Below are 12,004 nucleotides of genomic sequence, written 5' to 3' on the forward strand. Positions count from 1 at the left end.
GCCAAAGAACAACACATAGATCGGAAAGCATATATGACTACTTAATATGACGTAAAAAAACCATAAGATATTCAATATAATTCAATGAACAATCTGATCATGAAGTGATAATTCATCAAATCCCAACAAACACAATACAGATTACATCCTATGGATCCCAATCATGTGAGGCAGCTCATGAGAACTTTGTATTGAATCACAAGGGAGATAGGATGTCATCTAGATTCTTCTATGGACCCAAGGTCCTAAGGGAACTAATAACACATGGTCATGATGGCAGTAAGGTTGAATGAAGATGGCTCCGGTGATGGATTCCCCCTCCGGCAGCATGCCAGAACAGGCCTTCAGATTGGATCTTCACGGAACGGGGGGTTTCGGGAGATATTGAATTTATAGGCAAAAGATGGACGAAAGGCGATGTTGAGGGGCTCTAGAAGAGCCCATCACGCGAGCACCACACCGGCTGCATGGCTTGGCCGTGTGGGGTCTGTAGGTGGCCTCTGGCCCCCCCTCTAGTTCCTTCTTCTTCTAGAAAAAATGTCAAAAAACCACGGTGTTTTGAGGTCCAGAGATACCGATTTTCTGTAAAAAACCAAAAACATGAAGAAAACAACAACGTGCTTTGGGCACTGAATTTAGGTTAGTCCAGAAAAATAATACAAGTATATATAAAAGGTATCTAAAAGTGGTTTTATGATAGGATGAAACAATCGAAAATTATATACATGAGACGTATCAACTAATTTGTCGGCGATGCACTATTCGAGCCCTATTTTCGCCAGCGATTTTGTACAAGGTGACAAGTGTTTGATTGCATATACCATGGTGTCGGGGCCTATGATGATTACTTCATCCTAAAGAAGTATGTCATTGGAACCATCAGTTTTTCTGGTTACCAGAAGTGCATGGCTGCAATGAGGATGCTTGCCTATGGCATGGTCGTAGATTCATGGTTCGAGTACCTCTGGATGTCTAAAAGCATATGCCTTGAAGCAGTGGTAAATTTTCTACTACAATAGTGAAGGTGTTTGGACTGGAGTAGTTGAGAGAACCCACTCCCGCAGACATAGCAAGGCTCATGACAATTGGAGAAGCAAGATGGTTTCCAGGTATGGTCGAATCCATGAATTGCATGCACTGGGAATGTAGGAAATACCCATGTGCTCAACAAGGGCAATACCAAGATCATTGCAAAAAAAAAACAGCCATCATTCTGAAGCAGTTGCATCACATGACCTCTAGGTTTGGCACTCTTTCTTTGGCTTGCCTGGGTCTCACAATGACATCAACGTGCTGCAGCAATCTCCATTGTTTGCAAGGTTTTGTGCAGGGCAAGCTCCTGAGCGCAACTATACCATCAATGGTCGTGACTACGACATGGGGTACTATCTCTCTGATGGTATCTATCCTCCATGGGCAACTTTCGTCATGACCATCTCTCAACCAAGGGGTAACAAAAGATATCACTTTGCCCAAAGACAAAAATCTGCAAAAAAGGATGTCGAGAGGGCATTTGGAGTGCTTCAAACACGGTTTACAGTTGTTCATGGACATGCTAAATTATAGGATCCAGAGACATCGTGGGAGATGATGACAGCTTGTGTGATCATGCACAACATGATTGTGGAGGATGGGGGGTGTTGGAGTTCTGCATGGTCTATATTTTCAAAACGTGGGTGATCCTATCAAGCTTTCATGGCAGAATCTAGCGGCATTTGAGGATTTTATCCAAATGCATCATCAAATTTGACATCGAGGAACTCACGAGAAACTTCAGAATGATCTGGTTGAGCTTCTTTGGGCGTTTCAAATTGAGAACTAGGACATGTGCCCGCTAAGATGAATTCACAATTGAACTTTCGAACAATTTTATTTCAAAACTTTATGTTTGGATTGCAATATTTTTATTTGAATTATTGTTGCATTGAAATAATTGCCTTTTCATTGCTTAAGAATTGTGCTAGTTAATTTGAGTAATCCAGGTAAAAAAACGAAAGTAAACATTTGGTGTCTGCGGTTGGATGACGCCCATCCTTGTCCCTCTCCGGAGACACGTCCGTGAATATTTGGTGATGTCCATTCGATGATCCGCATTGGAGTTACTAGCAAGAGAACGAGAGACACTGGTGGCCACATTGGAGTAGCTCCGTCCCTCTCTTAGTTTGTTGGAGAGCAGCTTTGATAACATTGCTAATCTGATGATGCACCTGCAACATGTTGCCTCCATTTACTCATTGGAGAAATACTAGCTCATCTATTAATTAAGAAGAATTGTTACATTAATTAATCTATATCTATACCTAATAATAAATGGGTTATTGCTTCTGGCGGTACGTCACGAAAATTGTCCCCGAAATTACAAAATAATACCCACCAATGCCACCGATAAGTGATAAAAAAACGTTTTACACGGGGAAATCTTTTGCCTGGGCCGGCCCATGCAGTAGGGACCTCCTATACTGCGCTCTGCGTGTTGGAAGAAGACGCAGCACGGCCTTTTGGGTCGGCCCATGTACGGGCGGCCTGTTTTTTAAAATTTCGTTTTCTATTTTTCCTTCAAATAATTTGAGACATAATTTTTTTTCAAAAAATAAAATAAAATGAATTTTAAATTAAAATTTTTGTGGATTCAAAAAATATTTGCAGTTTTGTAAAAGAAATGTTTGCTTATTCCAAAAATGTTGATACTTTTTTGCAAATCTATAAAATGTTTATGAATAAAAAAATGTTCTTGATTTTAGAAAATTGTTCACCATTTCAAATATGTGCACGAGTTTAAAAAATTGTTCATGATTTCACGAATTTATTTTGATAATATATCTCGGTGATGCAGCAAAATGTGGTCATAGACATCGGAGATTATGATATAATTTTCTCCCCTTGCAACGCACGGGCCTTTTTGCTAGTAGAAGAAAACCGGATGAAAACCGGTGCAATAGGGCCGTAAAAAAAGTGCTAGACCGTTGTTACCGGTCACTATGCCTGTTGCAATAAACCAAGTAACCATCCCTTTATATCTCAAAAGAAAAAAATCGCGTAAAGCGTGTACACCTTATTTATCAATCAAAAAAGACACGCATATACACTAGCTAATGTATATACACTTTTGACTTAATTTGATAACTCCATTGCTTGCTTTGCTTTGCTGCTCCATCATGCATCAGCATCAGCTGTAACTCCTTCCTTGTGATTAATTGTTTCTCTGTCAGGCTCATCAGTCTAGATCGGACTAGCTTAATTAAGCTCCCACCCTAACTAACTACTTAACAACACTAGCTAATTAATTAGCTAGCTTGATGAGGCTGCTGAATCATCACCAGTTTCTCAAATGCTGAGTCCTCCTCCTCCTGCTGCCGGCCTCTTCAGCAAAACAGTACTCACTCCGTTTGGAATTATTTGTCGCAGAAATGAATGTATCTAGACATATTTTAATTCTAGATACATCCATTTTCGCGACAAGTAATTCTGAACGGAGGGAGTACGTACGTATTATTCTTCACTTACAGCTCCAGCACCACAACTGCAACAAAATCAACCAACCAAACACGCGTCATTAACCACAACTGCTAATGCACGGATTGATGATGTCTCTAATCACGCATCCTGTTTATACATATCATACACAGAGGTTGTAGCTACTCACAGTCTGAATCGGTGGTGTTCCACTACGCCATCCGGCACGCCTCCAACGACGAGCTCTTCTTGCTCACCGACGACAGCCGCGACGCGTACCCCTTGTAGTTGTAATTGTAGTTCCCGTTCCCCCAAGACGACGTCTGTTGCTCCATCCTCCCGACCGGCTTGTGGGAGGTGATGCCAGCTTGTGTGATCATGCACAATATGATTGTGAAGTATGGGGTTGATGGAGTTCGCCCTGGTCTAGATTTTCAAAACATGGGCTATCTGGCAACATTTGAGGATTTTATCCAAATGCATCATCAAATTTGACATAAAGAAACTCATGAGTAGCTACAGAATGATCTGGTTGAGCATCTTTGGGTGTTCCACATGGAGAACTAGAACATGTGTCTGACTCAGATGAATTCAAACTTGAACTATTTTATTTCAAAATATTATATTTGGATTGCTATATTTATATTTGAATTATTGTTGCTTAAGATTTGTGTTTGTTTATCTTTGACAGTTTTGAGTAGTACGGGCATCGGAGAAAAAACTGAAAACAGAGATTTGGGGGTTTATGGTTGGATAACGTCCACACCTGTTTGTCCGCAAACATGTTCGGAAGTGTCTACAGATATTTGGTCTGTTTTGATGATCGGTGTTGCAGTTGGCAATGTGGTGTCAGGAGAGAGCGAGAGACACACGTGGCCACCCACATGGCTGCCACGTTGCTCCCTCATCTCTTAGGCCATGTTTGTTTAGACATTTGCTTCTGGTTTTGCAGCTTTTTCAATTTGGCAAATAACACACAAAAACTCTTAAATAGGGGTTTTTTTATTTGACTTTTGGCTTATGAATCAATATTGTTATATGATGGTATATGTCAAAAGCCGAAGCAAAAGGCTGATTTGGTCTATTTAGAAGCTTTTTTTTTGACTTTTTGGCAAAAGTGAAAAAGCTGCAAATGCAGAAGTAGAAGCCCAAACTCAACACAACAGGGCCTTAGTTTGTTGGAGAGCTGCTTGATAGCATTGCTAATCTGATGGTGCACCTGCCACATGGAGTAGTACTAACTGATCCATTAATTAAGATGCATAGTTATGTTACTAGTTCAAAAATCAACTCTGACCGCTGTTAATAACAAAACATATACTGTAATAAATAAACGATGTAACATCTCTTTATCTCAATAAAATCAGCCAGATGGCATTCCCTTCAACAACAACAAAAATGTACGTGTGGACTTATTATTTATCAATCAAAAAAAGACACGCACATATACACGTAACTCCATCATGCTGAGCTGATAGCTGCTAATGTATATACACGCAATCAAAAAAATGCTTGCTTTGCTTTCGTTTGCTGCTCCATCAGCTCAGCTGTGATTAATTGCTTCTCTTCTCTGTCTGTCAGGCTCCTCATCAGTCTAGATAGCACATGCATCTGCTAGCTTAAGCTCCCTCCCTAACTAACTAGAGTAATTAACAACACTAGCTAATTAACAATACTAGCTAGCTTGATGAGGCTGAGGCTGAGTCATCCTCCTGGTGCTGCTCTTACCATCTTCAGCAATGCGTATTATTTTTCACTTACAGCTCCAGCACCACAACTGCAACAAAATTAACCAACCAAACACGCGTCAATAATAACCACGCTGATGCACGGATTCATGATGTCTCTAATCAAGCATCCTGTTAACATATCATACACAGAGGTTGTGGCTACTCACAGTCTGAGTCGGTGGTGATCCACTGCGCCATCCGGCACGCCTCTGACGACGTGCTCTTCTGGCTCACCGACGACAGCCGGGACGCATACCCGTTGTAGCTGTAGTTGTAGTTCCCGTTCCCCCGGGACGGCGTCTGCTGCTCCGTCCTCCCGGCCGGCGCCGACGCGAACGACAGCGGCGAGTACAGCACCGACGACGCCGACGAGCAGCTGCCCGCCTCCCACTTGAAGCTCAGCTTGCCACCGGACCCGGACCCGGAGCTCGCGTCGTCGTCGCACTTTGATACCGGCGCTGCAGCACCACCACCATCCCTTCCCTGGAAGCTCAGAAACTGCTGCTCGCACAAAGAAGATCGATCAGATTATTATAAGAAATTTCCCATCTGGATCGACACAAGTTCAAAACAAGATGTCCTCTTGCGACCATCATCACTAGCTAAAGAAACCAAGTACTAGTGATTAATACCTTCCATTTCTTCCCGCTGACGCCGTTACTGCTGCCGTACGGCCTGGCATGCGCAGCCCACTTGAGGAGCTCCTTCACCCGGGCGACCGCCTTCTTCCCGTCGATCCTGTGCACGATCTTCTTCACCGCGCCATCCACAATGCCATTCTCGTTGAAGATGGGCAGCACTTTGCAGCCCACGACTACGGCGCCCGCAGGATCAGCAATGTGCCCCATTTCTCCTTCCTCCTCAGAAAGACAGATGATATATATCAGCTGATGAGATGTCTGAAGCTAATTAGCTAGCAAGTACAGCTCCAAATAGCTTACTCCCCTGTATCTGTATGTATGGCCTTTATAGATAGGGACCAAGGGGTTCCCTACCAAGCCAAGCGAAAAGAATCGGCCGTCCCGGCAGGCAACCGACGGCCAGGATCGAACATCATAAATGAACCGATGCTCAGGGAACAGACACGTGCCGCTTCCCACCACAGATCTCCCACAGGTCAGTACCAAGCTGAAGTGGATCTTGGTCGTCGATTTTCGCACCAGACGATCAGTTCGGGCGCATATTGTACTCCCAGTTGCAACCTATCGAGATCCCTTCTGACAGCAAAAAATACACAGACAAGAGATTAACTAGTAACATGAGCATATAATTGTGGCAACATGATGCCCAGGGCCAATGGGAAGTGTCTGCCAAGCTGGCATCAGCACTAGTTACTAGTTAACACCACATGTGGGAGATAGAATAACATCACAGTGCATGTTCTGGTTAGTGGCTATAACCAAGTGCAAGAATCTTGATTAGGTGCGTGCGGTTGGGGTCAAAGCGAAAAAGTTGAACACTGCTACAAGTACCAGGCCAGTAGTTTAGATCTCTTCAGCCCAACTTGCTTGATTGATTGATTGTTTAAGCGTGAGGATTAGATCTTAGCTGTGTCATCACACGAGAAGCGGTATTGATTAGTAGGCTAAAATGAGAAAGATTAAGCAAAGCAAATGATATGGGCATGCATGATTGATTAGCCTGGAAGTGTGTTCTCTGCACACATTTGCTTAGGGTGGCCATGTGACAGACAGCCCCCCTGGGCTACTGCATGTTGCATGTTGGGGTTGTATACTGACATGACATGCTGTAGAGTAGTGCAGTGTAGGAGATTGGCTGGGCTTTTCTATTGTTATGCTTCTGCACCTCTTGTCTCACTAACTAGATGATGTGGAGGCCACATGGAATGGGGTTACATTGCTAGATACCATCCACGATGTCAAAATTGCATTACAGATGGATGGAACAGAATGAATCTAAAAATTGCATTACAGATGTTTAAGGGTGGACACTGGGCAAAGTTGCATAGAAATTTACCACAGTGGATGTGAACAAGAGCTGCAATAAAGTTACTTGCCGGGCCCTAACGATGCTTCAGGGATTTCTGTTGAAGAGAAATGGTGTTAACAAGAGCTGCAAACAGATCCACCCTGTTTTTCTCAGAGGAACATGGTGCCTCGTGGCAGCTGAAGAAGTATGTCCCACTCCCATCCAGTGACTCCAATCATCTGTTATACATTTTCAGGCAGGCAGGGAAAATGGCTTTCTGCTGGAATTTGCCATAATTGCAGGGTGACCAATGGAGGGACACTTGTCCCCACATGGGCAGCACGATGCCCAACACACTATTATAAGCTGATAAACGACCAGATCCTCTCTGGTTCTCAGAAAGAGTGCCACGACATGACTGACGTGGACCGAAAAGACTACATTCTGCGAACAAGATTTTCTAGACATCTAGTTATGGTCACAACATGTTGTGTGTTTCAAATATCCTAATAATGCGGTGATGATATATATCCTGCTGGTGCAGTGGCCACATCTTGGCATCTTGCCTCTACTCACTCTGATGTGTTTCCCCTTTGAACATTTTCTCCCTCGGTTTTCTTCTAAAAGCGCTGGTAGCTTGCAAGTAGCTGCCAGTGCCACCGAATTGTGTGACATGATCGACACCACGTCTACTTTTGTTTTGAGCACAGAATTGACAGTTTGAGTTCATGGATTCTTCACTCCTCTCTTGGCGTTCCAGCATATAGCTGGCTCAGTGTCCGGGAGCTGTTGTGAATCTTCTGTTTGCGAACAGTTTTTTACTCTTTTTGATAAATTGAGATTGCTAACCACCCTATCCCACATGGTCAAAACATTACATATGCAATGACACCATTCGTTTTGTCTGGATCCACTGGAGAATAGTGAGGCAGCAGCAACTGCTCATTGAAGATTCTATGCTATTCCCATGGATGCAAGTACACTAACTAGAGCTCCAAAAGGAGCCCCGTGATAACATTAGCAAAAAGCCTACAGGCAAAAAGGGGATATGACGGAATTTTTTCAGAACTTTCAAAAGAATTTATTCTTAATCCTAACATATGTCATACTCGAAGTTGATAGGCAGAGTACTTTTAGAAGTATGTGTATGATTTCTACCAAAAAGAAAATCGTGACTATTGATGTGAATTAAACGAGTACTGTACCCATGATCCTTAATGCACTGAATACGTCCCCCAACAAAGGGTTGCTTGCATGTGGACAGGGCCGTACCGGGGAAATCGGAGGCCCCGTGCAAATCAAAATTAGGCCCTAAGTACTAAAGAAACAATAATATTTTTTGTCAGCCAGTGTAGTTTTCCATAAAAAAATACACCAGTTGAAAGCAGAAGTTTAGAAGACTTGTAGATAGCACGTACCTGATTTGCTTTTTTTTAGCTGTACTATGCTATGTTGGAAGAGCTGTAAGATTGAGAGAGAGCTGAGAGGAACTGATGGATCATGATTAGAGAGAAATGCATAGGGTGGCTTGGTGTTAAATATTTCTAACCGTTCTTTACTCTAGTACCTTTTTTTTTGTGTGTGTGTGTGATTCTTTACTCTAGTAAGTACCTAATGCTTCAATTAACACCTTGATTAACAAAAAAAGGGGGGGCCCTCTGGTGTTGGGGGCCCTGTTCGGTCGCTCCTGTTGCACATGCTCATATACAGCCCTGCATGTTGACTCAGAAAATGATTGTGCATACCTCACCTCGAAATGGATTACGTATCATACCAATATCCTGTCCCATCATGTTTTACTTATTAAGAGAAAATATTGCTCAATGTTTTTCATATAAATTAGATGGTAATTTAGTATATAGCTGCATGATGTGCGTATTTAACTCTAAAGAAGCTAAGCCACATTAACCTAGTAATCCATACTTGAGATTTACACACAAACAATGGAAACAGAAACTAAAATGCAGTAACAATTTTCTGAGAAGGAACTTACTTCAGAGTGAAGACACCAGACACATCACCCACAAAGCAGAGTTACCCAAGGGATTCCTTGTCGCTTCCTTTAATAATTAAAAATCCTGTTCTACAACCAAAATGGGAATGTGTTTAAAAAGCATGAGACCTGAACTGGTAATAATCAGCAAACTAAACCACACAGGAAATTATTTATTATCTTCTTATCAAGAAATACAACTTTTTTTGAGTTACAATAGTATACAACCATTTATGTGTTTACAGAAAATTCTGAGCAGACCTCCCTAGATACAACCATATCAAAAGTCAACACTATTCAGAAGCAATTAAGTATTCGTGTGTACAATTGGCTATAGCCAGGACAAAACCTCGCGTTTGAACAAATCTATGTTGCCCGATTCATGCCTCTTCTGATTGGCGCATGAGTTCAAGTAAGCTAGAAGCTTTCCTTTTTGCGCGGTCTGTGCCGGTTTCTGACAGCTCCTTGAGTGCATCTTCCCCTCCAGCTGCCTTTGCAGCCATGGTTTGTTCAGCATCAGCAGAACAGAGAGACCAAAGAATGGCTGCCGCGTTCTCCCTGTTGCGAGGAGAGCCAGTTTTGATCACCTCGACTAGTGGAGGCATTGGCTCTGATTGTGTAATTACAGACTTGCCTTCTTGATTACCGGCAAGAATCGACAAAAGAGTGAGCGCCTCGTCAATCATTCCCCCAGTGGGATCCACCAAGAAGTTCATCAGATGGGTGATGATTCCAGCTTTCACCGCCCGGACCTTATTGCCCTGATATATGCACAGGTTGAAAATTGCCGTTGCCGCATCTTTCTTGCCTCTTGGGCTCCCGTCGCACAGAAGATTGATGAGCGGAGGTATCGCACCAGCAGCGCCGATAGTGACTTTATTTTCATCCACAACTGACAGGCTAAACAGCGTGGCCGCGGCATTCTCTCTGGCTTCCATACTCCCAGTTTTTAGCACTTCCACTATCTTAGGGATGGCATTGGAATCCACGATGCTTGCCTTGTTGTTCTCATGGATGGAGAGGTTAAGGAGTGCCGTGACGGCGTGTTCCTGCGTTCTTGGATCGGAAGAGGAGAGCAGATTGACCAGCAGCGGAATGGCCCCTGCTTCAGCGATGCATATCCGGTTGTTCACGTTTCTCTTGGCAAGCAACCGGATCTCCCCCGCAGCTGCCCGTTGCTCGTCCTGGTTCCCACCCCGCAGCCTATTCATCAGCGAGATGAGACCAGCATTGTCATAGTCGGAGCTTTTGACCGCTTTCTTGTCATGGGAGTTGGCTTTGTTCTTGGGAAGCTCAATGCCATTGGCTTCGCACCACTGCGCTATCAGGCTTTTGAGGACAAAGTTTGGGGTGAGGGAAGTATGCGTGAGGGCCAGCTGCGTCTTGGGGCAGGTCTTGTGCCCAGAATCAAGCCACTTCTGGATGCAGGACCGCTCGTACGTCTGAAAAAAGAATATAACGATCGTTAGGATAAATGTGGTTGATGAAGGATTGACTAGCAGTGCTGCATATAACAATGGAACAGCCGCACCTGGCCGCTGGAGACGATGACGGGGTCCTGCATCAGCTCGAGCGAAATGGGGCATCTGAACTCGTCTGGGATGATGGGGGACTTCACGGAGGGAGACCTGCCCACACCGGGACCCTCGGCGGAGGGGGCCTGGGCGATGACACAGTCCTTGAGCTTCTTGAGCAGGGAGGACATCTCGTCGACACAGCCTTCGGGCTCGCCGCCGCTGGAGATGACCATCTCGTGCAGCGCCACGGACTCGCGCTTCATGTCAGCCATGGTCTCGAGCTGCAGCTTCTCGGAGACCCTCATGAGGAGGGCCGGCACGGTGGGCTTGTCGTCGCTGAGCGCCCAGGCGAGGTCCCTGGCGAGCTGCGCGTCGGCCGGCTCGGCCCTCGTCGCCGCCCGCTTGAACTGCGAGTGCACCAGCGCCACCTACAAAAATGGGGATCAATGGCACAATTGGACAGTTAGAACAGAATTGAATTGAGGTGTGAAATCTGATGGAAGTAGGAAATTGGATTGGTGTGGCACCTGCTCCTGCACCTCCTCGGGCATGTCGAAGTCGTTGTAGGGCAGCTGGTCGAGCGCGGCCTGGATCTGCTCGTTGACGGCGGCGAATTCGCGGAGGAGGCTGTCCCGGCCTCGCATGGCCTGCGGTCGTGGACGGGTGGGGAACAAAAAATCAATCTTTGGGGTATAGCGGCGGCGGCGGCGGTGGTAGAGGGAGGGAGGGGGGCGGGGTATACCTGGTAGATCTTGCTGCCGTGGTGGACGGAGTGGAGGAGGTCGCGGGCGGCGCGGAGGGCGTCGGCGAGCGGGGGCGAGGCGGAGGCGGAGGGGTCGTCGAGGAGCGGGGCGAGGAGGCGGACGCGGCGGGAGAGGTCGCCGCAGAGGCGGCGCAGCGGGCCGCGTGGCTCCGGCAGCGCGGCGATCTCGGCGGCGGCCGTCGCGGCGGCCATGGCGGGGGCGAGGTTTGGGGGGGAGGGAGAGGAGGTCAATGGCGGGCGGACTGGTCCACGCGACGCGGTTCCTCCCTCCCTGGAGATGGAGATGGAGAGTGGGTTTGAATCAGTCGTCCGATCCGGATCCAAGGGCCCACGCTCCTTCACACCACCGATGCAAGGAATGGAAGCAAGGTTCCTTCCGGCCTCTGACTTCTCTTTCACCCGCCATATGATGATGCAATCGTTGGTGCTGTGAAATCATGTTGTCATTGTGTCCCGGTCACGTGTTTCTCTAAGCCCGGTAATGCACTCGTTATCCGGCGAACATGGCAGCATTGTATGAGGGGCACGTCAGGTTAGCGTCGCCTATAGCGACGATCGAACCGGTGCTGCCGTCGGTTCAAGTTTTTACTGGTCTGACCGTCAGTTCACCGGTTCATTT

General features: G+C 45.7%; 2 protein-coding genes across 3 annotated transcripts; both read right to left on the minus strand.

Annotated features, from left to right (window-relative positions):
• Positions 1-4,841: 4,841 nt before the first annotated feature.
• LOC125519073 (uncharacterized) lies at positions 4,842-9,125 on the minus strand. Of its 2 annotated transcripts, none has more exons than XM_048683960.2 (3): positions 5,816-9,125; positions 5,351-5,681; positions 4,842-5,230 (listed from the first exon to the last, which is right to left on the minus strand). In XM_048683960.2, the coding sequence occupies exons 1-3, from the start codon at positions 6,029-6,031 to the stop codon at positions 5,211-5,213; spliced, it is 567 nt and encodes a 188-aa protein (XP_048539917.1). In that variant the 5' UTR covers positions 6,032-9,125; the 3' UTR covers positions 4,842-5,210. The 2 variants fall into 2 exon arrangements, with proteins under 2 accessions (XP_048539917.1, XP_048539916.1); XM_048683959.2 differs by having other exon boundaries at positions 5,351-5,684.
• Positions 9,126-9,258: 133 nt separating this feature from the next.
• Positions 9,259-11,650, minus strand: PUB14 (plant U-box 14). The gene is made up of 4 exons (XM_048683934.2): positions 11,365-11,650; positions 11,150-11,269; positions 10,637-11,050; positions 9,259-10,547 (listed from the first exon to the last, which is right to left on the minus strand). Exons 1-4 carry the CDS (start codon positions 11,575-11,577, stop codon positions 9,486-9,488), a joined length of 1,809 nt encoding a protein of 602 aa, XP_048539891.1. The 5' UTR covers positions 11,578-11,650; the 3' UTR covers positions 9,259-9,485.
• Between the last annotated feature and the right edge of the window lie 354 nt (positions 11,651-12,004).

The sequence above is a fragment of the Triticum urartu genome, chromosome 7A (genome assembly GCF_056163025.1).
Source record: "Triticum urartu cultivar PI428250 chromosome 7A, HENAU_Tu73, whole genome shotgun sequence".
NCBI lineage: Eukaryota > Viridiplantae > Streptophyta > Magnoliopsida > Poales > Poaceae > Triticum > Triticum urartu.